The sequence below is a fragment of the Carassius carassius genome, chromosome 29, assembly GCF_963082965.1.
Source record: "Carassius carassius chromosome 29, fCarCar2.1, whole genome shotgun sequence".
NCBI lineage: Eukaryota > Metazoa > Chordata > Actinopteri > Cypriniformes > Cyprinidae > Carassius > Carassius carassius.
The window spans coordinates 19,789,320-19,816,310 of NC_081783.1; the positions used below are offsets into that span (position 1 = coordinate 19,789,320).

General features: G+C 35.9%; 1 protein-coding gene and 1 long non-coding RNA gene across 4 annotated transcripts in view; both read left to right on the forward strand.

Moving 5' to 3' along the window:
• The first annotated feature begins 2,616 nt into the window (after positions 1–2,616).
• The window catches only part of LOC132109842 (gamma-aminobutyric acid receptor subunit alpha-6-like), a 52,482-nt gene continuing 28,107 nt past the window's right edge, over positions 2,617–26,991 (forward strand). The window contains exons 1-7 of one of the 3 annotated variants that reach the window (XM_059516227.1): positions 2,618–3,905; positions 7,877–7,995; positions 11,621–11,688; positions 12,958–13,178; positions 13,533–13,615; positions 18,756–18,899; positions 20,176–20,328. In XM_059516227.1, coding sequence (XP_059372210.1) covers positions 11,686–11,688; positions 12,958–13,178; positions 13,533–13,615; positions 18,756–18,899; positions 20,176–20,328 — 604 coding nt within the window. In that variant the 5' untranslated portion in view covers positions 2,618–3,905; positions 7,877–7,995; positions 11,621–11,685. Of the gene's footprint in view, positions 3,906–7,250; positions 7,702–7,876; positions 7,996–11,620; positions 11,689–12,957; positions 13,179–13,532; positions 13,616–18,755; positions 18,900–20,175; positions 20,329–26,991 lie in introns of those variants that run through there. The other 2 variants (XM_059516226.1, XM_059516228.1) reach the window with 2 other exon arrangements.
• Positions 17,148–17,749, forward strand: LOC132109843 (uncharacterized). The gene is made up of 3 exons (XR_009424558.1): positions 17,148–17,255; positions 17,462–17,632; positions 17,713–17,749. It is a non-coding gene; the product is annotated as an uncharacterized LOC132109843 (long non-coding RNA).

Sequence of the window (26,991 nt, forward strand, 5' to 3'; positions counted from 1 at the left end):
GAACACAAGGCTGAGATGATGCTGTTGGATGAAAGGGCAAGAGATATAAGTCTGGGGTTTACACTTGTGTAAAGTAGGGATTCTTTCTGCCTTTTTTTCTTGTTTTCATCACTCTATCTCCCTCCGCTTTTGTGTATTCGTACACAGAGTCTGAATATTGCAGCAGAAGACAGCTGGAAGCAGCCTCCTGTTGATTTGGGGTTATCGAGTTAAGTTCTGATGTTTGACAGTAGCTTCATCACTACCGCTTTAATGCGCCCGCAGAGACATACAGGTGTCAACTGGGTCCATTTCTAGCCTTGTCCTGAGGCAGATGATCAGAGTTAATTGTTTAAACTGTAAAAAAAAATAAAGCAACACAACTCTAGACAAGAATTCGTCCTCTTTGACTTTTTGTTTGACATGCTCTCCTCTTCTTTTTTTAAACAGAATGAAATATTTAGTCTTGCAGGCTTTGCAGTTCTGTTGTAAATCATCCAGTAATCTCCACACGCTCCTGTTGCACAATACTGCAGCTCTATGGCTTAATTTCCAAGCAACTCTTTTTAATTAGGTGACATATTTAAGCACCCCTCCTCCCCGGTTTTACATCCATGTCTTCCATGCCGTTTTTTTCTTGGGCTGCGCTCTTTTCCTGAGGTTCCTGTGAGGAGAATCAACACCCCTAATGAGTTTCATCAGTGTAATTGATGCTGTAGGGTTGCTTTTACAACCATATAGACCACTTAGATCCCCAGGGTTCATAGTCTAAGATCTATCTGGGTCTGAAACCACTTCAAGCACTCACAGAACCATCTAATCTGGGAAATTACACACACTGGGCATGAGACACTGTATAGGAGAAAATGTGAACTTAGGCAAGTATGTATAAGTAGGCAAAATACAGATGGGTCTTTATTTATTTATTTATTCTGATGAAGGTTACTTATAATTTAATGGAATTATTTAATGCTTCTTTAATATGCATATTTATACACTATATCATCCAAAAAGTGTAATATTGTTAAGTAGTATTACAATCTCAAACAACTCCTTTCTATATAAATATATATTAAAATATGTGTTAAGATCCTGTGATGCAAAAAAGAATTTTAGCAGCATTACTCCATTCTTCAGTGTCACTGTCATAGTGCTACTGAGGGAGAATGGACCGAGGAGACCAGGGCCCATATTCACAAAACATTTTATCTTACCACTAAGAGTTCTCCTAAATAGCAGTAAAAGTTTTTAGCTAAGAGTTTTTTTCTTAAAATTTATTCACAAAGCTGCTGAGACAAACTTTTACTAAGAAAAAGAGAGAAGTCTTAAGCTAAGAGTAAAGGGCGGGGTTGACCACTACTACTCCTAACCTTTCACAGATTTAGGAGCTAATTTTTTTCGCTAAAACACTTTGTGAAACACTCTTAGAGCAAACATGTAGGAGTCCTAAATTTAGGCCTGACATGCCCACTATTTTCTCCTAAATCTGCAAGTTAGGAGCAATGTTTAGCCTTAAGATGTTTTGTGAATACGGGCCCTGGAGTTCATCAACGCAGGAGACTTTAATGGTATCATCCAAGGGTAACGGGAAAACACAGGTACCACAGGCTGACATAATACCAGACCAAGGAAATCAAAACAGGGAACACTATTTAAAGACATGACAGGAGGAGGGGATCAATAGAAATAAAAGAGGAACACCTGGAATCAAATAATAAACAATCAGGGAGCATAAACTGGAAGACCAAACAAGGGCATGGAAACACATGGGGAACAAAAGACACACAAAACATGGAACAGAGTCCGACAGTCACATGATCCTCCATATTCATTCTAATATTGATTTGCTGCTCAAGAAACATTTCTTATTATCTATGTTTAATTCTTTGAGAAACTGAAAATTCAAACATTATAAATGTCTTAACACGGTGTGTGTATATATATATATATATATATATATATATATATATATATATATATACACACATAGATACATACATACATGCATACATGCATAATTTACCTTTGTATAAAAAATGTTTAAAAAAAAGAATGAGAACACGTCTCTCTCTCTCTGTGTGTGTGTGTGTCAAATTCACACACAAACACACACAAAGAATGTGTTCTCATTCTTTTTTTTTACATTTTTCATACAATGAATGTATAAATTTTGCAGTAAATAATTACATTTTGCAGCAATTCTTTGTTGTAAAACTTAAAGTCTAAGACAAACATAAAATAAAAATAAAAAATGAAATAAAAAAAGATCCCAAGACAGCTGTATGTATGCTGCTGTTATACTATCATATTTAAAAGAAATAACTGATATTTAAAGTGTGAAATTAACTGCAAAGAAGCACATTCCTTTTTTTTTTTTATTTCACTCTATTAACAGCCCTAATTGCAGAAGTTGTCTTTTGTGTTTTGAGTGTGTCTCTCTCTGAAGGTTACTGATATCTATCATGCTTCGTTTCAGGTGGGCGGTGTTTTCGATGCCCTTCAGTGTGTGGATATGTCTCTTCCTTAATTGTTCCCTGCGTGGTCATCTCTTTCACTCCTTTTTTTTTTTTTTTTTTTTTTACATTTTTTACACACTTTTTTACCATTCCTTCATTCTCATGGAAATTTTTTCTCTGTGTGCTCCCACATCACTTCCTCGGCGTTCGCTGTGATGACACCACCCCCTGCCAACAGCAGCAGATGTAGCCCCAGCACTTTTCTGGGGCTTTTGCTGAGCAGAGAAAACGGCACTGAACCCGATGGAGCAACATCACCCATCAGAAAAACCCTCAAAAGTACATACAGGACAATGTCTGCATTTTTTTTTTTTTTTTATGGTCTCTTTTTTATGGAATTGTTTTGCAGGTTTCAGCTGAGCATATTGTCCTGCTGCTCGATCTTTGCCTGAGGCCAGATCACAGATTGTTGATGCAGTGTGTCCACAATCTCACCTTTGAGATGCTATAGAGAAATTCATAATACAACAGTGGCTCTCAGTGGGTTTTGCTTCAGGACCCAGATGTGGAGACCAACACAGCTCCAAAAAAGCAGACAAATATACCCTTAAAGTCAATTGACAAGTGATGATTTTGGTTCCTTAATGTGTCTTGCATTTTAATGGTTTCATGCGTTTGGCAGCCAGTAATTCACTACAGAAAAGAGGTTGTGCTCGACACAAACCATGTTTATCCTTGCTGCGATCTATTTTTAATATGGTCTGGGTTGTATTTTTGTACCTTGTGAAGTTTTATTCATGGTTTTCAAGGATAAGGCTGTGTCATGCAACCTGTCCATGTTGGCATCTGTCTAGTTTGGCTGCTTCTAACTCTCAGATCAATCTGTGCCAAAATACTGTAGAGTTTGATTGGACGTGCAGCCGGTGACGTCAACAACAAAACATATGGGAAGTATTTTCTACTGGCTTTTAAAACTTGGTAGGCTGGCTTTTTATAAGATTAAACTTCTTAGCATGACCTTGCTAGCCCCTGCTGTTAGATACCATAACTGTACAATCTGGCAAGAGCATCTTTTCCATTGATGGTCATTCAATAGCCATGTATTCTCTTTCTAGCAAAACATGTTTGATTATAGTAGAGGCTTCACAAGAGCATAAATTATTCTGGAGGCTCTTTTCTCTATTTCTCACTGACTGCTGTTTTTGACAGCTTAGAAGAGTTGTTTCCCATTAAGATCTTGGTGTTCTTATGGTGCCATCTGTCAATCTATGTTGTCATGATGTCATTTTCCTCTGTCTCCAGATTTAATAATCACGTTTATGACCCTTATGCTACAGATGATAGCTGAAAAATAAACCTGGTAAACTAAACACCCATGAACAAAGATGCCATATTTTTTTTCCAGGGCTCTTGCGCCAGCTGTGCAACTCCATTGAGATGAATATGTTGCTCATGGACAGCTTTATACAGGTATCTAATATGCACCTAATATGCACGATTACACCATTATACATAATTTTTTTCTGAATGAAATCCAGTGCTTGTTTCAAATTAATTTGATTCCAAAAATAGTGCCTGTTTTGCTTGAGCATGTCGCCCCTTTCTCACAAAATATGATGCTTTTAATACGACGACCGTAACCATTGTATTATCCCTTAATCAACAGAAAAACTGCCACAAAAACATGATTTCTATCTTCCTCTGAGCCAGAATACGACTATTTTTTTAATTCCCAGCCAATGTTTGAATGATTCTGAACACATGCCTAATTCTGATTTCACTTTTACCACTCATTTGATGATTGTAAGTTAAATTAGGAATTATTATTTATTTATTTATTTTTGCATTAAAGCTGTTACATACAGTATATGTGACCTGGACAACAAAACCAGTCGTAATGGTCAGTTATCTGAAACTGATATTTATCCTTCATCTGAAAGCTGACTAAATAACTAAACTAGCTATTAGACTAGACTAAAAGCTGACTAGTTTTCCACTGATGTATGGTTTGTTAGGATATTGTCCTTTGGAATAGGACAATATGTGGCAGAGACACAACTAACACAACTAACTCAGCATTATCAAATTAGGTAATATTTTTCCAAATCAGCAGATTCAAGATGCAGGGCTATGTTGTGTGGTTGCATTTTATGATTTACCTTTAGCAAAGTATTTTTCCTGTTTTAAACGACTTTTATCATAACAGACCAGCAGCCTGTTTTTTGGGTCACAACCCACCAGTTGAGAACCTCTGCAATAAAACACGTTAGTGGCTGTAGAAAGCATCTGCCAACAGCCAGAGCGCAAAACACCATGGATCTTACAAAATGAGCTGGACAAAACGATAACACGGTCACTGCCGCCATGCCATGAGAACGGAGGTTGCGATAGGATGTCTGAAACGCAAGCAGGACAGCTGTGAAGCTGTGAAACGCTGGAGCGTGGCTGTTAGAGATTGTGTGTAGTGTGGGAGAATGATTGTGGGAAGCGGATGGGCTTTTTTTCAGCGCAATAATACAGGGATTTGTCAGGGGCAATAGTGATCGCAAGAAAATGTGGCATGTTTTGAGTGTGTGTTTGCATTTGTGTGTGTATGTTTGCTCATGTCAAGTGCTTTTCTGTGGATAGGATTTGATTACAGACAGTTTGAGTCACAGTTCTGAGTCATTAGTTTCATTTGCCAGTCCTTCCATAATCTCCTCTCTTGGCCTCTCTCTTTTTCCCTGCTCTCGTTTCTCTCTCGCCCTCTATCCTCGCTCTCTCTGGCGCTCTCTTAACGCTCTCACACTCGCTAACACCTCTATGCGCCATTCCCCAAATGTTCCTGCATGTACCTGACTGTTAAATTGACAGTGTTAATGCACACTGGTTAAAAGTGATGTCAACTGTGGGGATAAAAAGTGGAAAATTCTATAAAATTCTTAATGTTTATTTATTTAGTTTTCTGCAATATATATATATCAACACAGTACAAGCCCCAAAGAAAACACAAAATAATAAATTATCAAAATAAAAATGTGAATTGTATTTGAACTATTAATCTTAATTGACCATCTAAACGAACTGAGTCACTAAAATCAGAGCTTCATGAGTGCTTGTTGACTAAAGAAATTCTACTCAATTCTATGTGACAAACATCAATACAGTTTTATTTTTTTTATTTTTTTATTACATCACTAATTGTTGAAAAAAGTTACATGGTACATGACCACTGCATTATGAAAAGTGTTAAGATAATGCTCTTCTACTGACAAAATGTAGTTAAGTTAGTGGTTGTAGTGTACTGTATGTACTAGTAGATAAATTGACTTCTTCAGCAAATGTAGTCTATAATGTATCATCCTATTTCTGCACAACTTATTTTTAAGGGCAAATTATGTCATTTCTGTCCAACTAGTCCCACCAAATGGATGTGCATAAATAACTATTGTTTTCACACAGGTTTCCTGAACACCCCCATGTCATTTGTTGACCTTTTTCACATTAAAATATTATTAGTTGTAATTTCAGTTCCATGATGTGTGAATTAGGACGTGATTTCATCCAGTTTTTACTGGATTTTAATAATATTGCTATTATTTTTCCCTACACATGCAGCCTTAGTTACCTCAACTGAACACAACAGAACTTTTATGTTTTAATGAAGGTTTACAAAAAACATTTATAATACTTTCATTGTGCACTGATGAACAATGCAAAAATTGCAGTTACCTAGACAGAAGTCATTTGGCTGTTTCACTATTAGATTTTCTCTTGTGCGCAGACTCTTTGCTTCATGCTAAAGAGAATAGGTTGTGCTGCCTTATTTTAAATCAAAATTAGGACAAGCCTCCAAAGCCTCATTCTCTTCACATTATAATCACTATAGGAGAAAAAAAAAAGCATTGTGACATGAAACTATAAAGTTTAGGACATTAAACATTTTTCTCTAATGAAGATGACAACTTTGCAAACTCCAAGCTGGTTTCTTCACTCAAAAGCACATGGTTTACCACATATTAATAATGTAGCTCATTATGTTTAGTATACGCTTTTCTCGCACGCGAACAACCTGTGAAAAAGGCCGGTGAATACGCCACCAGCTGCCCACAGATCATACGCTATAAAGCAGAGCGAGAGTGCTGATTGAGGATAAGGTTTTGCTTTTTATAGCCAACTAAATGCAACACGGCAGCTGATCCTGGATCAGCTCGAATCTGATGCTTTATATAGGCTGTGATAGTGACAGACTGGAGTTATTATGCATGTGCAGTGTGTCAGCTTGTGCTGATAAGGATCGCTGGGTATGATTGCTATCAAAAACAATTGGACAAGTTAATTAGCTTTTCTTTTCACGGTTAGCATCGAGTGTGGGATCAGGAGAGAAACCAAGCATGTTCTTCGCAGGACAGTACGCACGCGCGCGCACACATACTACATCGAAGACTTTGTCCTGTCCCAGGTGTAAATGAGCTGCATGTAGTTTGTCCTACTTCCTGTACAGTGTACCTCGGATTGTGCGCGAGCATGTGTGTAACGTTGCGACAAACACTGACCCATTTCAATATGCTGTAATATTTACACGCCCGGATAAATTAGATATTTTCTGAGAGAGCAGGAGCTGTTAATCTTGCAATGCAAGCGGGTTTAATTATATTCCAAAAAGGGTAGAATTCAAATTTGCACCTTTTAGTTGCCAAGATCAATTAACACCCGTCCCCCAAAGTCAAAGTTTACCACGGGCAAGATCGGACATGAGAACTGCTGCGTAAAGTGAGTTCATGCGCAATGCCACCACTACAGTATATCACCAAAGTGATCTCGCACAAACGTTCGCAGGCAGACTTCTCCTAGGTGCGCTCGTGAGTGTGCTGCACGTCGGACGCATGTCCCAGTTTTGGCACTGAGGCGAGTGTGTAGGAACCAAGCGCGTCCTCCTCTCTCTCTTCTAACCTCCTCACAGCGCGACGCACGATTCCACAGGATGCTTCACCATATGCTTCTCTTAACCACTGAGTTTGGGGTTTGGATGTAGGCGATCCATCGGGCGCAGAGTGAGTTCTGGATTTGGATCCTTCGCTGGCACGGTTTGCGGGTGATGGTGAAGCGCGTCTTGCGCGCTGCCGCACGTTTCCTCGATCTTTCCTCGGGACGTTTGGCGAAGGGAAATGTGAAGAAGGTTTAAAGAATGGCATGTAAACATGGTTTCTGCCAAGAAGGAGATGGTGACTGCGATGTACCCCACTTCTATTTCCACTCTCCTCTACTTTCTGTGTGTGGCGGCTTGGTGAGTTCCAACTGGATGTGAGCGTTGCGCATGGCATCTCTTCGCCTCGAGGTTACAAGCGACAAACCCGGGCGTTTTTGAACTGTTTGTACGGTTGATTGATACGAAAAATAAGCATTTATTTATTGTGTGCTCAATGTAAAATGCTTCAGTTTGTTTTGTGTTGTTTTTTTAGCATAAAGAGAATATCTGGACAGATCAGAAAGGATGAGAAATTATATCCGGAAAATTTCACACGCATTCTGGACCGACTTCTGGATGGATACGATAACAGACTCCGACCTGGATTTGGGGGTACGTGCCAAAATCATCCCAACATTTGGTCAAAAATAAAGCGCACGTTGCTTTTAAAGCTTCTCGCGCAAATCGTGCTCTCCAAATGTTGTGTTTTTACGCAGGTCGCATGCTGTTTGCCAAGTGTTGTTTGTTTGGTGAGGGTTGGTGTCCTCTGAGGGGAGATGGAGGTGTATGCCAACTCCAAATGTCCCTTTGCTGCCCACTTTCTTTCTCTACTCTCCATGCCTCTGTTAGATCGGTGCCTTTTGTTTGTTTAAGCGAGTTTGGTTATGTAATCGCGCCGAGAAAGCCGCTTAATGCATATTTTAAGTAGGAAGAGTACAGATGTTCGCTTTGTGTGCGTAAACCGCTCACATTCCCCACTCTCTTCCATCTTTTAACAGCGCGCGTTAGCGTTTTAGCCTTTTTGGCGAAGCCAAATGGTTTGCTGCTGCGGTGGTCAGCATCGACTAGGTTTACTGTAGCTCTTGTTCTGAGTACAACAGCATGAAAAATTTGACTGTGGTCATAGTGCTTGAAACTTCAGAATTAACCCCTTAGAGTGTGCTTGAAATATTTAAAAATAGATTTTGAAATTCGCATGTGTATTTATTAAAATCTAACACTTGATATCGTCCTTAAAAGAATTTGCCTCAAAGATCATTAGTGTGCATACAGATTGTTGGAAATGGAATTAAATATGTTCAGCCAATATGCACCAGCTAGTGATGTATTAATCATTATATAATTTTGATTAATGACTTATTGATGAAAGTTACTATATAAAGAAAAACATCAAGACTTGCAGAACACGTCACAGTTTCCGCTATCCCCCTTTCCTCATTTCATTTATTTAGTCAAGAAATAAATAATCAAATCAAAGCTTGTGGATCTCTATGTGTAATGCCAGGATGTGATTGGAGCTCAGGGATTGAAGCTCTGGTTTTTTATGTAACTTTAGTGAAGAGGCAGAGAACACATCTCTCCAAACAGAGCAGCACACCCACCTTCACATGACAAGAGCTCTCGAGCAGAGCTGGATCAGGCTGGAGGGGCTTGATCAGCTCTCAGCAGGATGGTGTGGGTTCACAGTTCTAGTAGGATCGCATGAGTTGCCCTTGCCAAAGAATGCAGTGCTTCAGAGATGATAGATATCAGGGCTCGGGCGCGTCTCTTATCACTAGCCTTCTTGTTGTTGTCTGATTGTTGCGTCGTGAGGACTTGGGTTTGAAGAAATGCACTTTTCAAAATACGCTGTATTATGTAATTGTACACCCAAAAATGAAAATTCACTTTAATTTTGTTTCGAATTTGATTAATGGTGCATGTGACAAAAAAAGCTCCATAAAAGTAGTCCATACTAATTGTCCACTATAAGTCTTTTGGAATCAGTGGCTCAAGAGAAAGATTTGTTTTTCTTGTAAATAACAAGTTAAACTTTGCATTTCTGTTTTGCATACAAGCTGTATTATGGATTCAGATGGCTTTGGAACATAGAGGATGAGTCATTTTATGATACCTAAAAGGGTTATTTTGGTACTTTATAGAGCTTGACTAATGACACTAGGAGTAGGATTTACTTTGAAACAATTTTCTCACAAATGATTCTCACAATTTTCAGGAATCGCTAGTCATTTTTGCAAATAATTCTTTGCAAAGAACAGTTAAGTAACACTGAATCAAATGTGAAATTTTGATGTAGAAAGACTGAAACAATATTTTCTAGTAAAAATGTACTCCAATAATCTGTCTTTTGTTTACAACTGTTATATTGAAAAAAAAAATCATTCTGTGTTACGCTGAAGAAATAATTAATGCTTTGTAATGACATTTTGGAGAAAATAAAAATTACTTGGTGGTTGATCGTTTATAGCTTGAGAGACTAAGTTAAGTTCTCTGTTTTTTATTGAAATTTTTAATCTAAATAAAAACAATAGAGACAAGTGAGATAATTGTCAAGCAGTAAGTGTATAGAGCTACAAAGTGAATGTGAACAGCAGCTTGGTGTTCAAAGAATTTCATCAGAAATGTTTGAGTTCATATTGAGACCTTTGACTTTTGATTGCATACTTTGTTCTTTTGGCAAATCTCTGCAGTTTGAGGCTGTTATATCTTTTGAATCTCTAAAGGAGATGCATCTGAAAACAGGAGACCTAAGAAACCTCCATTTACTCTTAAGTTTATTCTCATTTGTATAGAAGCAAGATTTGAGATATTAAGATCTCTTTTTTGATTGTTGTGTGCAGTGGACTGAGTTTGTGGACTGAAAATTGTTCCTGTCTTTCATATTTCTGTAGGATTCATGGTTGTCAACTGAGAGATGCTCATAGTGTCTGTTTAATGACAGATAATACATTTTCATGTGTTCGACTGAAGGCACTTCTCTCTCAAGTGATTTACTCAAGCATCTATCAGAGAGCCTCTAGAACATCAGGAGTTCAACCCTCACAAGTTCAACCAATGAGACGGTTCAGTGATTATCATGTGATTTAGAGCTTTGAGTGCCTGAGTCTGTTTTCAGTGACACTTTTGGTCTTTATTTGTTCATTTGTTTTTGTTTTTGTTTTTTTTTCCTCCCCAAAAAGTTTGTAAAAGTAGATAGATAAATAAATAATAAATGGCTTCAGTCAGAGAAAAGTAAAATCAAACATTTGCCCATTTTCTTTCCTAATACACAATCATGGTCATATTGTGCATTTGACAGCGTACAGTATGTTTTTTTTAAGAAAAAAAATCTGCATAATCTGCCTTTCCTTTTGGCTGAAGTCACATCCAAGATGTAGATGAGTTTGTGTCTTAATCAGAACACATTTGGAGAAATTTAGTATTACTGTATATCACTTGCTTACTAATGGATCCTCTGCAGTGAATGGGTGCCGTCAGAATCAGAGTCCAAATAGCTAATAAAAACATCACAATAATCCACAAGTTATATACATGATTAGTCTATCAAGTGAAAAGCTGCATGTTTGTAGGAAACAAACCCATCATTACAATGTTTTTAACTTCAAACTGTTGCTTGAGGCTAAGCGGAGCGAAGCGGACTCTTCTATCCATAAAATACCATCCAGTGATAAAAGTCATCTTGTCTGAATCTAAAGAGAAATATGCACAGACCAACACTGTTTACAATTCTGTAAACAGTGATTCAACAGTGATATTACAGCTGTTTGGACTCTTATTCTGATGGCACCCATTCACAGCAGAGGATCCATTGGTGAGCAAGTGATATAATACTAAATATAATATGATATAATCTCCAAATCTGTTCTGAAGAAACAAACGTAATTACTACTTACTTTTTTTTGGGTGAACTATTCCATTGATTTTAACCAACAAGCATTCATGTGTTGCTTTAGACTACTTTAATACTGTAGGCAATGCAGCCTTTCTAAAATCTTAATAGTAGTTTTCTAACACTTAAGGTTCATAAAGGTTACACAATATTAGCAAATAATTACAAATTGTCCACTCCACTGTGACTCACATTGAGCTTTGATTCCGACATGAAACACACTTTACACCATCATGACCACGTAATACCTGGTTTGAGTCACATATCACATCAGTTCTGTGCATTTATTTCAGATCTATTTCTAGTCATAAGGGATTTAATGTGATTCTGATTCCTGTGTCTGACCAGGTCCAGTGACGGAAGTGAAGACCGATATTTACGTCACAAGTTTTGGCCCAGTTTCCGACGTAGAGATGGTGAGTGATCTTAGATGTTAATGTTTAAGTGTGAACACGCTGGATTTGTGTCTTTATGTATGTGTGAACGAGCAGCTGTTATATAAGGTGTCATATCCGTCTGCTGAGATAGGATTAAAAATAAATAATTCAGCCAGTTTGCCATTTAGATCAATGCAAGGTGCAGTTGTCTGCTTAGTCAGAGTGAATCAAGTAGAAAAAAAATGAGATTGAGTCAACAATTTCAGCAGGTATTTTCCCCTGAGAACAATATGAGGTTCAGCACCTCGCACAAGAGCACAACAGCACTAAATGTGACCAAACTACATTTTTACTACAGCCTGTACCAGTTTTTAGCTAAGACTGGTACAGGCTGTAGAAAAAATAATCATAAAAGAGCATCCTTAATGCATTCAACTTCTGAAAAAAAAATTGTAGAAACACTTTTAACTAAAAACAATTGTCTCAAATAATTGCAAAGAAACGGCAGGTAGAAACATTTAATTAAATGCATAGATTTGAAGTAAAATAAATTCAATGGTATTTTCTTGTAAAACATATTCCTTCAATCTTTGTTTTATTCACAACTTCTTTTTCTCTGAGAAAAAAAAAGTTGTTTCAGATTTGTAGAACGTTTGATGTTTGCTGCGAGATTATGAAAATAAATGTTATTTAGCAGAATAAAATCTACTGATTAATGGAGTAGAATACTATAAAAGACATTTCTTTAAAACGTAAATAGAAAATAAATGATTTTACAATGTTTTTAAGAGTAACAGGGGAATGTTTTACAAGGCAATACAAGGATGTCTTTAAAAAGCATACTTCATTTTGATTTTATGTTTTAAGAGTTACAGGGGATTTTTATACAAGGAAATTCTTCTTGGAGGAATATGAAAATGCTAGAGTTCATGAGATGCATACTTTGCTTTTTTGGTAAATCGGCACAGTTTAATAATTTTTAGGGTGCATTTATGCTGTTTTTTAAGGGGTTACAGAGGATTTTTTTACAAGAAATGTCTTTCTTGGAAGAATTTGATGAGAAATCCTTGAGTTCATATCAAGATTAAATTGTGAATAGGGTTTTGATGTCATGTAGTTTTTAAGGGTTACAGGGGAAGTGTTTATTTAAATGCCTAGACAGAGTTTTTGCAAGATTATGGTGGATTATTTTTTGTTTTTGGTTTAAGAAGTTGCTTTTTACAGAACCACTCTAATGAAGCGTTCTGTCGTGAGTAAGTCAGATTGATTTGCGTGCACTTTTGACTGCTCTATGTTTGTTTTCTCCAGGAGTACACCATGGATGTGTTCTTCCGCCAGACATGGGTGGATAGGCGGTTGAAGTATGACGGCCCCGTGGAGATCCTCCGGCTAAATAACCTGATGGTGACCAAAGTCTGGACCCCCGACACGTTCTTCAGGAATGGAAAAAGATCTGTGGCTCACAACATGACGGCACCCAACAGACTCTTCCGAATCATGAAGAACGGCACCATCCTGTACACCATGAGGTGCAGCATGCATCCTTGTAGTCCTGAGTCCGATTTATGCTGAAAAGACTTTGGCAGGCTATGATTGCTTGTGGGTGACCGAGTTTTGCCAAGTAGGATGTGTTTCTGGATCATCTTTTGTTGGTCCTGCAACAGCATTTGTGTTCAGTGGTTGATATGGATGATGTTGAAGTCTTCAAACGCTGCTCTAAGGCTAGCACTACAATACTAGCTGGTTGATAGAAATGGATGTTGATCCAGGAACATGTCCTACTTGGTGTAAAGTACTTTGAAGGCATTGGTGGACATCACATCCTCAATATTTTGACCATTTCATCTATGTTTTTTTGTTTGTTTGTTTTTTGTTCTTGACAGGTTGACAATCATTGCAGAATGTCCAATGAAACTCGTCGATTTCCCCATGGACGGCCACTCCTGCCCTCTGAAGTTCGGCAGCTGTGAGGATTACACTTTATATATGTTGATTTTTTTCATCCCACAGAACATTAAAGCATGATTTGTGCCAGTATTTCAGAGTAAAGGAACATGGCAGTTTAAATGGCGTGTTTGGAGTGAGGAGAAGCACATTACTTATGAAGCGTTTCTTGAAGAGCACGACATAATCCCTCCTTTAAAAATGGATTTTTCTCTCTCTTCCCCATCGAGAAACAGAATTGATTATTAAAGGGTTTCTTTTGTGTGTAGAGACCCTACAAATTCAGAATTGCAGTTCATCTATATGCTATGCTCCCAAAAAGCTGACAAAATTCACTTCTAGCATACAAATTTTAAATTCACTTTCTGTAGCAGAAAAAGGCCAAAACTGTTAATGACTTGTTTGAGTTTTATTGCATTTATTTTTGTCCAATCAAATGCAAATGACACTTCAGCTTATAACACACAATAAACACACATTGGAAAGGTGGCTGCTTCAGAATAAGATACCACCATAATACACTAACTGTTTCTGACATGTCTTTATATTGCAGAAATAGTTAGAGTAGTATGCTATTCTAAACTGAGACTGTGTTTGTCAAAACATGGCTATATTCAGAAAAGCACACTGCACATACTATTTCTGCTGCATAGTATATAAACTACTGAATCCTTTAGATGTTTTATGTGTTTAAAAGAAGTCTCTTATGCTCACCAATGCTGCGTTTATTTGACCAAATACAGCAATACTAAAATTATTATTAACATTTAAAATAACTGTTTTGTTAATGGTAGAATATAATCTAATGTTGCGAAGCAAAGGTGATTTTTCAGCATGATTACTCCAGTCTTCAGTGTCACATGATCCTTCAGAAATTTTAACATGCTGATTTATATATATATATATATATATATATATATATATATATATATATATATATATATATATATATATATATTATTATTATTATTATTAGCAATTTAGAAAAATGTTCAAAAGAGCAGGATTTATTTAAAATATTATAAATATATTTACTGTCACTTTTGAATGTGTCTGAATAAATTAGTTTCTTTACCGATCCCAAACCTTTGAACAATAGTGTATATACATTTTATATGTGGAATAACTAAACTGTCCACTGTATTTGCCTAAATATGTAGTTTTCAGCAGAGCATACTGCATGGGATATTGCATCCCACAATGCAATGCACTCAACTTGACAATTCAAGTAATGTTACAAGTTAAAAAGTAATTTGTGAAACATTTAACAAATAAACAAATAGTTGTATTTATTTAAATTTAAATAGCAGGCAGTATTCAATGTACAATGTTTAGTACGCAGTAAGCAGTAGGCTAGTATTGCCTTCTTAACATAGAATCTTTGAGAATTTATGGTAAAAAAAATTATTTCAACATAACACAATAATGTTGCCCCGGCTGCTAGTTTAAACACTGAATAGTAATGTGGAATTACTTTTTCATAGTCAGCTAAGCAAATGTAAACTCATGACGTTCATTATTTTCTTTGGGAGAGAAAAGAATACATATAAATATATACACATTATATAAGCTACAAGTTTAATTTTTAGAGCCAATACCTTAGAGGTCTGAAAAACAGCTTTTCCCCACAAGGAGAAATTACTTTTTCCTCCAATTGAGTAAATACAGAGTTGGTTCATTTTCTAAAAACTGTACAAAGAATCTCTATATCAGCGGGAATGTCATGACAGTCGGTCAGCAAAAATGAAAACGAAAACGTGAAAAAAAAGTTCAAGAACAGAAAGGGAAATCTGAAAAGAAGTCGTAATCTCAAATGGGAATATGTGGCAGGTGGGTAGGGCTCTTTTATAGAGACTGCTGGAAGATCTGGAGATAAAATCAGTCCAGAGAGCTCCTGCTGGCGCAATGTGACATTGTGATTGAGGACGATCTCGATGTTTTGGCTTTTAAATATTGGCTGTGCTAATGTGCTGACGGATATCTCGCTCTCTCTTCTTTGTCTTTTACATATTCCTGTCCTTTCTTTGGGCCGGAGGGGAAGCATCTAGACAGAGAGCTGTTCGTCCCCTGTAGAGCCGAGAAGGTCACCACAGCTTTCCCTCCTGCCCCGGGACAGAGCAGACCTATAACAGATCTCGTTCTTACTTTACACTCTTTCCTTTGCACTCTTTACAGTTTTCTGCTCCTCTCTCATGTCATGTCATTCTCTTTCTTCTGTATTCATGTATTAGTGATGTTTGCCTGGGTCACAATCACTCAGGGGGTTAGTGATCTGAACAATACTAAATCTTACTGTGGAGTTCATTCTGAACGATTCATTGAAAAAAAAAAGTGCTGAATGATTATGAGATCACAAAGGGTGAGATTTAATTAAATAAATTTTGTCTTGCGTGTTGCAGGGTGAAGTGCGGCACTGTGTTCACGCGCAGCTTATAGTCAGGTGTCTTCAGTGTTTGCAGTTTGCAGTAAATGTTGCAGTACTTGAATTCTTATAATGTACATTAATGTACATTTATGAATGCAACTATACACATCCATCTTCCTAAACTTGTAATAAGAAGCACTTATCCACCTTATTTTTAATGGAAGAGTGGTGCAGCTGTTTGTAACTTTAACGTGCAAGGCTTTCTGTGTCATCCACTTCCAGTTATTTTTAGACTTACAAAACAGCTTGTTATGCTGCTTGATATTGCAAACTGGTCTTTATCATACTAGTTTAATGTTGTCACAATTATAATAGTTTTGGCTGTTTACTGTACTTCCTTACTTCCTTTCTTCTGAGTTCTTTCTTTCCACCGCAACAAAAACTCATTGGTTTAATATTTGAAAATGAAGAGGTTAAGGCAGCCATAAATATTTGTATTGTTATTTTACAGTTGTAATGAAAATTAAAATATTTATTATTACTATTCTAATTGTTGATGTTGTTACTATTATTATTATTATTATTATTATTATTTAGTACTAAATCTTTTTATTTTACAATAAAATTTTTCAATAGTAATAGGCCGAATTTACTTTGTTTAATGTTTTAATTTAGTAATAAAATATAAAATAAACTGAATAGTAATGATATTTTACCTTACATTAAATTATTATTGTTTATTGAAATACAATTACAACATTTTTGAATAAATTGCACACTCCTGCAAACAAGCACAACAACTGATTTTTTTTTTTTTATTACAATCACGTTTTGTAATAGGACAAAAACCCACAGAACTCCTGATTGCATAAAATCCTTTTGAAATGGCTGGATTTTGCCTGGACATTTTAGAAACCACCAGTATTATCTTTTTAACATTGATCAAATACTATTATATTTTTTAAGCTTAATTTTATATTTTATATGTTTTTTTTCTTCATTTGCATTATCTTTTTTTATAAAATTTTTACTAATTTAGATTTATTTGGTTATGTTTGAGTTGCTTTTGTACTTTAAGTTAAACAAAACATGAAAGAGAATTGCTGCCTTGGCAACTAGCTGAAATAAAATATTTTGTTTTGTTTTGTTTTGTTTTTTGTTTTGTTTTGTTTTGTTTTGATTTCTTTATTTTTAGTTAACCATGGAAACCACTTAGCAATGGCCTGGCAGCTAGAAACCAAACATAAGCATCGTGACAGAAAGTTTTGTGCTAACAAGTTTGAGTCATCAGAAAATAGTTTGTAATTAGACTCATGTTTTACTGATCGTTCTCTATTGCCCGCACTGGGTTCGTTCAATTCCCCTCAAAAGATCCTGTCACTTTGGATCAAAACTAGCTTAGTCTCTCTGTCCCCTCTCAGTTCTCTCTTGCGCGCTCTCTTTCTATTTTCATGGGGTTGTTGGTGGGTGTCTTGGAAGCCCTTCCTCTGCTCTATTTCCCAGTGTGTGGGGGTTCAGAAACAGAAATGGAGAAAGAGACAGTGAGGAGGAGAGAAAAAAAAAGAGAATTAAGGAAGATAGAGATGATGATGATGATCTCAAAGGAGGACAGGAGCACAGGGAACGTGCCGATGGACTCCTGGATGTGCAGTCAGTTTCTACTCACTGTTTGATGTATGGATTTCTCCTACATAAATGAAATCTGTCTGATTCCAAGCAGGAGAACATCTCAGCGGATTGGATTTCTGTTTCAGGATGATTGTTCTGCTTGGCTCGGATTTGAGATTGGCAGTGAGGAAAGATCAGTGTCTTAGCGGCGACCGTTCGACCCTGAGCTCGCGGACTAATACACACAGTTCCTTGCGTAGGCATACCCAGAGGAAGATTTATTGCTCAAAGATTGCTCTTTCATCGCTCAGGAGACATAATGAAGTTCTCAGATATGTTTAATTGATGTATTAACTACTTTATTTCCTTTAGTGAAATAATAATAGAAAACTCAAGACATGGAAGAAGTATAATTAGATCATAAATGTTCGACTTTGGTCTTCTGATTGCCAAATTGCATCGGTTCTTAGAAAGAAAAAACACAAACGGGACCTTTTTCATATTTTATTTGTTTCTTCCTCAATATTTTGTCTTGTTTTAAGTACAAATATCTAAACATTCTTAAATCAAGATATTAAAGGTATTAAGTCTTGTTTTCTGAAAAAAGCATCAAACTAAAGGAGGCCTATGCTTAAAACAAGACAAAATCTGTCAATCAAGTAATTTCTTACCCCAATGGAAGATAATTGTTCTTGTTTTAAGCATAAACTTAATCTTAATTGTAAATGCATTGTTATTTAAGAATGTTTAGATATTTGTTCTGAAAAATAAGACAAAATAATAAAAATGCTTGTCGTGTAAAAATTTAATGAAATTCTAATCTCACATGTAACTGTAGACCAATCTCAACGATGTCTCAAACTGCGCTCAGATTTGTTTGAGAAGTTAACAAAATCTCCGATCATAAATCTCAGTGCAAACAAATATTTTCCTCCGATCTCTAGTTTCCAGCAATGTGCCAGAAATTGCCTCATTTGTTTCCATTTTACCTAAGGCTTTTTTTCTGAGCATCAGGAGACTGCAGCAGAATTGTCCATTTACTCTCTGTTTAATCTCATTAGTCTTTTTCATTTTCACTGGGATACACACAATGCCACAGATATGGTCTGGTTGTCAGTGTTATGCACAAATATATTCTATAAAACATATATGGAAGGTGTTGTTATGATGGCTCTGTTTTTTGTGACAGATGCCTACCCAAAGACTGAGATGGTCTACACCTGGACTAAAGGGCCGCAGCATTCTGTGGAGGTCCCACCTGAGTCGTCCAGCCTGGTACAGTACGACCTGATCGGACAGACTGTGTCGAGCGAGACTGTGAAGTCCATCACAGGTACAAACACACTCATAACACATAACAGTGACACCAACATTTTTGCTGCAAATAACTTGAAATATACTGTATACGACTGTTCACATGTTTGGGGTCTGTAAGATTTCCTATGTTTTGGAAAGAAGCCTCTTATGCTCTCCAAGTTTGCATATATTTGATCAGAAATGTAGTAAAAACAGTTATATTGTGAAATATTCTTACAATTTAAAATAACTGTTTTCTGTTTGAATATATTTTAAACTGTGATTTATTCCTGTGATGAAAGCATCATTTCTCCAGTCATCAGTGTGACTTAATCCTTAAAAAAAAATAATAATAATTTGAATATGCTGATTTACTGGTTAAGAAACATTGCTTATATTCTTCTAGTTTTGATCAATTTAATGTATCCTAACTATTGAACCCCAAACTATTGACCAGTAGTGTAGTGCTTGCAGTGTATTAATATTCCTCAAACAATGTGGTTGGGATTTGGTCTAAACCCCAACTCTACAGTATGTTAAATTTCTTGGATTAATTTAGGTCAAATGTATAGGTCATTTAAAAAAAAAAAAAAAAAAAAAAATTTATAACCTTATATATATATATAAAAATATCTTATATCTATTTTCATATTAGAATTGTGATGGATCAAGGGCTGCCACAGCCCCCCATCCACAAACACTCAAAAAGAAGAATTACATTTAAACATCAAGCTACCACAGATTTGATGTCTTAACAGTTTATCCTGCACGTAACAAATACCACAAGCCAACCGGCTCTTTAGGCTATGTTACAGTTCGTACTGTTGAGAGACACCTTGAGTCACCTGATCAACGCATATGGAGAATATCTGATAGCGATGTAAGCTCGATTAAAAGAAAAACCTTTTTTACTCATGCTACAAGGCCTAATGTCTGCTTAAACGTAAAGGTCAGCTTGAGTGCTTGCAGATCGGCTTGATTTTTATAGAGCACTCAGTTAAACAGAAGGTGGTGGGGGGAGAGACAATGGCATTTGTTTATTTATTACGTCTTTTTGATCAAAATTACATAAGAGATTTGGAGCATTCAGTGTGTGTTTTGATTACTGGAGCGCTGTTTCCCAATACTGCTGTGAGCCTCATTCTGTTAAAATAAGATGAATCTGCCAGCGCAGCTTAAGAGCCAGAAAACTTTGCTGTTCAGCCAAAATAAGTCTGCCGTTGTGACAGACTGTCATTCTGACCTTGTTCCTTTGCGTGTCCGCTTTCGGGCTAATAAGGCACTTCCTGTTTCTTTTTTCTGTGCTCTTTTAGGTGAATATGTGGTAATGACGGTCTACTTCCACTTGAAACGGAAAATGGGCTACTTCATGATTCAGACGTACATCCCCTGCATCATGACTGTAATCCTTTCTCAAGTGTCTTTCTGGATAAATAAGGAATCCGTGCCCGCCAGAACTGTCTTTGGTACGTGTTACTCTCAAATCTTCTGCACCGTTTCCCCCTCTGAGCCGCCAACACCATTTTCATGCAAATACGGAGAAAAGAGCTGCTTCCTTCTGTCATATCTTCCTCCCTGCCTCTCCCATTTTTCTTTCTTTATGCTTCTTTTCCTTTTTTCTTTTTGTTTTATTCCGCCGTGCGTAACCCTGGGTTAATGTCTTTTATAACCCTGGGTAAAAGCCACTTTTGAAAGTGGGTTAGCATCAGTTTTTACCAAGATATGCAGTGCTAAAGGTATTCTGTGTGGTGTGTGAAATGCAATGATAAATTGTTTAGCAAATGACAGCCTGCCTTAAAGCTGGCATCGTTAAATATTCATGCACTTTGTACAGTCACAGAAACATTAACACTTTCACAAAGCGATTAAAAGTTTTGGATATTTGCTTTCTTTTTTGTTTAAATTTTTCTATAGTATGATCTAATGACAACTAGAGCAGATTTACATGCTCACATTGGCAAGTTAATAGGTGCACTATTGTTCAAAGGTTTAGGGTTAGACTGTTTTTTTAACTTTCTATTCATTAGAGAATCCTGAAAAAAATTATACATCATAGTTCACAAAAATATTAAACAGCACAACTGTTTTCAACACTGATAATAATGAGAAATGTTTCTTGAGCATCAATCTCCATATTAGAATAGTTTCTGAAGGATCATGTGACACTGAAGACTGGAGTAATGATGCTGGAAATTCAGCTTTCCATCAAAGGAATAAATTACATTTTAAATTATATTCAAATAGAAAACAGTTATTTTAAAGTTTAATAATATTTCATAATATTTGTTGTTTTTACTGTATTTTTAATCAAATAAGTGCAGCCTTGGTGAGCATTATAGACTATTTTAAACACAGAATAAGTGTGAAACAAGATAACCAACTATATATCTGAAGGAATTTTCTGTTTGTTTTAAAGTGTTAGTTTGTTGCAACTTTTGTCCTGATCCAATTACGATGCTGCGATGCCTCACGAGCTACTGAATCATAACGTGTGTCACCATGTGTGTCATATCATGAGGTAATTGCCGATTCCCAGAACTATGAAAACAAGAGAGAGTTATCTTGTTTGTGTGTTGAATCAAATGAACACAAAATGTAAGCACGTGTACGACTATTATATTTTCGAACTGAGTTACACGTTTCATAAGAAAATGTTTTTCTCTAATTCAGTGAAAGATTTTGAACCGTATTTTCAAAAAATGGTTTCAGTCACTGCAAAAATATTCATTGTACTCTTTTTTTTTTAGTACAAATATCTAAACATTCTTAAATGAAGATACAAATTAAATCTTTTTTTTTTTCAACAGTTTATCAAAATTAATTAGAATTTATGCTTAAAACAAGAAAAAAATCTGTCAGTAGGTTAAGAAAAATAATCTTGTTTTCTCTTTGAATTAAGTCTAATTTTCTTACCTCGCTGACAGCTATTTTCTCATGTTTTAAACATTAACTCACTTAATTTGGGGTCTTTCTTTTCATAAAACAAGACTTAATATCTCTGTCATTTTGCTTTTCCAGTAAATGTATCTTGATTAAAGAAAGTTTAGCTATTTGTACTGGAAAACAACTCAAAAATAATAAGTAAGAACATTATTTTAGCAGTAATTATTTGCTTAATCATTAGTTTAGCCATAGTATGTTGTTATTTGTGTAAATGTAAATATAATTGACATAGCTTGTCACATTCACAATACACACAAGAATGACTTATTCTGTAAACAGGCAAAAGCACAACAGAAAAAGAAAAGGCCATTCTTGTTTGTGGTGCATGTTTGGAATTTTACACTACTAGTCTCTTACGTTATTCGCACTGAAGTGTCCCGTTCATTTCCAGAGTCGGACATTTTAGCACCATGTGCCTGATCAGTGCTGAACGCCCTTATGTGCTGTGACCTTATCTGTCGGCTGCAAACACGACATAATACTTTTATATCCACAAACACTTGTTCACACTCGCGAACACTCGTGCACGCACCTCCTGTTTCCTTCCACACTTCACCTGGGGCACTAGAGATGCTGAGAATAGCACGCTCTCATTCTCCACTGGAAAAGTGTAACAATGACCCACCTTCAGATGGCTACTAACAGAATGGTGCGCTTGGACCCGGGCCAGAGGAGCGGATTTTCATGTCCTAGATGGAAGTGTGCTTAGTGAAGGGGTTTCTGGGTAATGACAGAGTGGGTTTTTGATGGCCGGTGCATGTTCAGAATGGACACAGCAGGAGACCACAATGATCTGTTGTTTATCTGTTCTGGGATGGCTTCCATATTTCGCTTTCTCTACACATGGCTCTAGTGTATTTTGGAAGGATGCTGGCTTCCAAATGGCTCCGTTACTATTTTGTTTCTACTACTTTTGTCAGCACAATGTAGTTTGAAATTAGTTTGGGAGTGTTTAATAAAAGTATTTGCTTTGTTTTTTTGTCTACTCAGACTGTTTAAGATGTAAAAATGGGTCAGGTTCAGAAATAGTCAAAGTTATGATGTCAGAACCATTAGTACATTAGCATATGAAGACCAATAATTGCATAATCATACCATATACTGCAAAAAAAAAAAAAAAACTCAGTATTATGGTCTTGTTTTTTAGTGCAAATATATAAACATTCTTACATCAAGATCCATTTAGAGGAAGGTAAATTTCCTTCGACATTGTTTTCAAAAAATAATAAATTAATTAATTAAGAATATGCTTAAAACAACACCAAATATCTTCGAGTGTTGTAATAAAATAATCTTGTTTTCCCTTTGAATTAAGTTTTTTTTTTCCTCACCCCATTGTTTCTTGTTTTAAGCTTAAAAAAATAAAACGAGACTTAAAGGGATAGTTCCCCCAAAAATGAAAATTACCTCATGATTTACTCACCCTCAAGACAGGTGTTTATGATTTTCTTCTTTTAGTTATTTAAAAAAAATATGTCCTGGTTCTTCCAAGCTTTATAACGATAGTGAATTGTGGTCGAGATTTCAAAGCCCAAAAAAGTCCATCCATTCATAATTTTTCATCATTTGCTTGAAACAAAAATTGTTTTTCACAAGACTAGCATATTCTCACCAGAGCTTATGCTAAACGTATGTCATCCATTGGACCTCCACAACGTGCATACAGCAGTTAGCGGAAGTTTATAAAGTTTTAAATGTTGATATTGAGTTCTTACACAAATGCATCAGCTCGCTTCAGAAGGTCTTTATTAACCCCTGGAGCCATATGGAGCACTTTTAATGATGAATGGATGCACTTTTCTGTGCTTCAAAATATGAACACCCATTCACTGCCATTAAAAAGCTTGGAAGAGCCAGGACATTTATGTTATATAATTCCGATTATATTCATCTGAAAGAAATATATATACAGTACAGACCAAAAGTTTGGACACACCTTCTCATTCAAAGAGTTTTCTTTATTATCATGACTATGAAAATTGTAGATTCACACTGGAGTCATCAAAACTATGAATTAACACATGTGGAATTATAAATGGAATTATATACATAACAAAAAAGTGTGAAACAACTGAAAATATGTCATATTCTAGGTTCTTCAAAGTAGCCACCTTTTGCTTTGATTACTGCTTTGCACACTCTTGGCATTCTCTTGATGAGCTTCAAGAGGTAGTCACCTGAAATGGTCTTCCAACAGTCTTGAAGGAGTTCCCAGAGATGCTTAGCACTTGTTGGCCCTTTTGCCTTCTGTCTGCGGTCCAGCTCACCCCTAAACCATCTCGATTGGGTTCAGGTCCGGTGACTGTGGAGGCCAGGTCATCTGGCGCAGCACCCCATCACTCTCCTTCTTGGTCAAATAGCCCTTGATGCCTTCAGTGTGACTCTACAATTTTCATAGTCAAGAAAATAAAGAAAACTCTTTGAATGAGAAGGTGTGTCCAAACTTTTGGTCTGTACTGTACATCTAGGGTGGTTTTGAGGGTGAGTAAATCATGGGGTAATTTTCATTTTTGGGTGAACTATCATTTAAATATTTTAATCATTACACTTCTCAGGTAAATATATCTTGATTTAAGAATGTTTAGATATTTGTACAAGAAAAAAAGAAGGCAAAAATACTGAAGAAGATTTGTTTATTTATTTATTTTTTTTGCACAAAAAAAAGAATTGAATAATAGTTCACCTAGAAATGTAAATGTCATGCTGTCATTACTTACTCATCATTTACTACCTTCAAGTTGTTCCAAACTTGTTTGACTCTCATTCTTCTGTGCAAAGCAAATTAAATTTAATGATATAATGAAAACATATATTGTATGGTAAAAGGGTGCTGTCAGTCTCATAAAATGACAAAAACACTGTAAAAGCAATCATTAAGGGAGCTTTTTGTGTGGAATGTATCAAATTTTAAATGATAATGGGCAAAAATCTTGCAATCTGCAGTAGCTCTCAAATGTCATTTGTGTTTTTCTATATTTATACCGATCAGTTACTAAACACGAGATCCAGTGTCGTTTGGTGTCATGTACATCAAATCTGTCATGGTGCATCTTCATATGCCAAGTTCACAGAATACCACAGAAAAAAAGTGTTATAATATGTGTTAGTAAATATTGACAGAATTGTCTTTTAGGGTGAACTTTTACTTTAAATTTGTTACTCTTTCTATTAGTTAGAAGCTGATTGAAAGTCATGTCCTGCTTTGTAACCTCTTCTGTTTGTTCCATTATCCGTCTTTGCTCAATTCGGTGACAGAGCTCTCTCATTCTCCTCAGCCAGTCACACAAGAGCACTACAGCAAAGCTCTCACAACACAGTGGATTCGGCAGTGCAAAACACATCCAGCACCCCTGGCTAAATGTAGCCTGTGATGTACCTATTGATCGTTCCAGATCGGTCTGCATGTGGGTGTTTGTGAGTGCGCTGTGTTCGTGTGAATTTTTCCAGAGAGTGTGGATTATTCTCCAGAGCTGTATGCTCATTTTATAGGCAGTTCTACTATAGGTTTGATTTGGTTTGAACCCGAGGCCTGCCCCCGCAGGTCTGAGAGCCACCGTGAGCACTAGCAGCACCTGTTTCCCGCTGTAGCTAGGTAACTCCAGTGGAGATGTTAACTTCACTGTTTTATTCATGGTTTTGTCCAAAAATTAACATACATGTAGTGACACTTGTTTTTGTCTACAACAGGTGTGAGGAAAGAGATGCAAAGAATTCTGCTCGCCCAAGGCATATTCTGCAGAGGCGAGCAGCTTTGAGACGTGTATTTTATAATATAATAGGGTGCATATATAGAGATATCATGTTTCACCCCAAATTCAAGATCTATCTATCTTGTTTTAATTAAAATAAATGAAATTAAATAGATTAATAATAAAATAATTTAAATAAAATAAATTTAATAATAAAATAAATGTTATGAAATTAATTAATATTTTATTTTAATAAAAATTATTGAATAATTTACAATTTGAAATATTAGGAAAATGTATCCTATTTTATGTTGTTATTATTTCTCAATATTTATGAAAATGGAACATAGTTCCCACAAATGTATTTAAATATATATATATATATATATATATATATATATATATATATATATATATATATATATATATATATATATATATATATATATATAGTTTATTTAAATACTATTTGAAATACTAAGAATTAAAAAAAAAGAAAATTGAACACTTTCCCACATATTGATACAAAATGTAATGTTTATGAAATAATGTTATTGATTTTGAGGTGAAATCTGACCCAGACTCATTATTATTATTGTCACGCCAACTAACAACCAACAAATTTATAGTGTGAAGGCGCCTTTTTATGTCCATGTTTATTTCTAACATCTTGCAAACTCAAAAATACAGAGAAAATATGTAGGAGAGCTTGTTTGTCTTGTGTGCGGGGTTGGCTTGATGTGCGAGAGGTTTGTGTGTGTTTTCTTATGTTTTGTTCACGTGTGCGTGTGGGTGTATGTGTGAGTTGAAAGAGATTCTGTGTGTGTGTGGGAGGAGAAGGGATACTGGCTGCCTCCATGATTGTGTGTATTTGTGTGTTGGTGTATATGTGTGACTCACGTCTGGCATGCTCACTGCTCTGTGGCAGGGTTTAGTTTCGCTTCCAACTCAAGACATTCAGGTTAAGAATGAATTCCTGACTCCCCCTGGTGGTTCGAAGTGTTACTGCTGGAGAAATTATACTACTTTGAAATACTACTTTGTTTTTGCATTTAGCCTTTAACATTTATTTATCAAAGGAGGATTTTCACAATGCCATAGAAGAACCATTTTTGGTGCCCTAAAGAACCTTTGTATTCATAAAATATTTTTTTTTTCTTAATGTGAAGCGGGGTGGCTGGCCTGCTAGGAATAATGAATGAAATTGAAAATGTTAAGTATTGTTGAGAAGGACATTTCTAAACAACAATCTAAAGAACCTTGTTTTAATATACCTTTTACGTTTAAGTGGAAGATCACTTCTATAGAGTGGCTTTCTTTTAATTATTGTTTCATTGCAGCTTAATGTGTCTTAATAACCGAATGCTTCTGTTAGCCTAATGTTTTGGACTTTTGTGATTTGTAAACTGATGGGGCGCTAATAGTTTTGCTCATCAAATTTCCTTGATGTTAAACTCTCAGCAAATTATGCTCTTGTGCGGTGGTCAGTTTAATAAA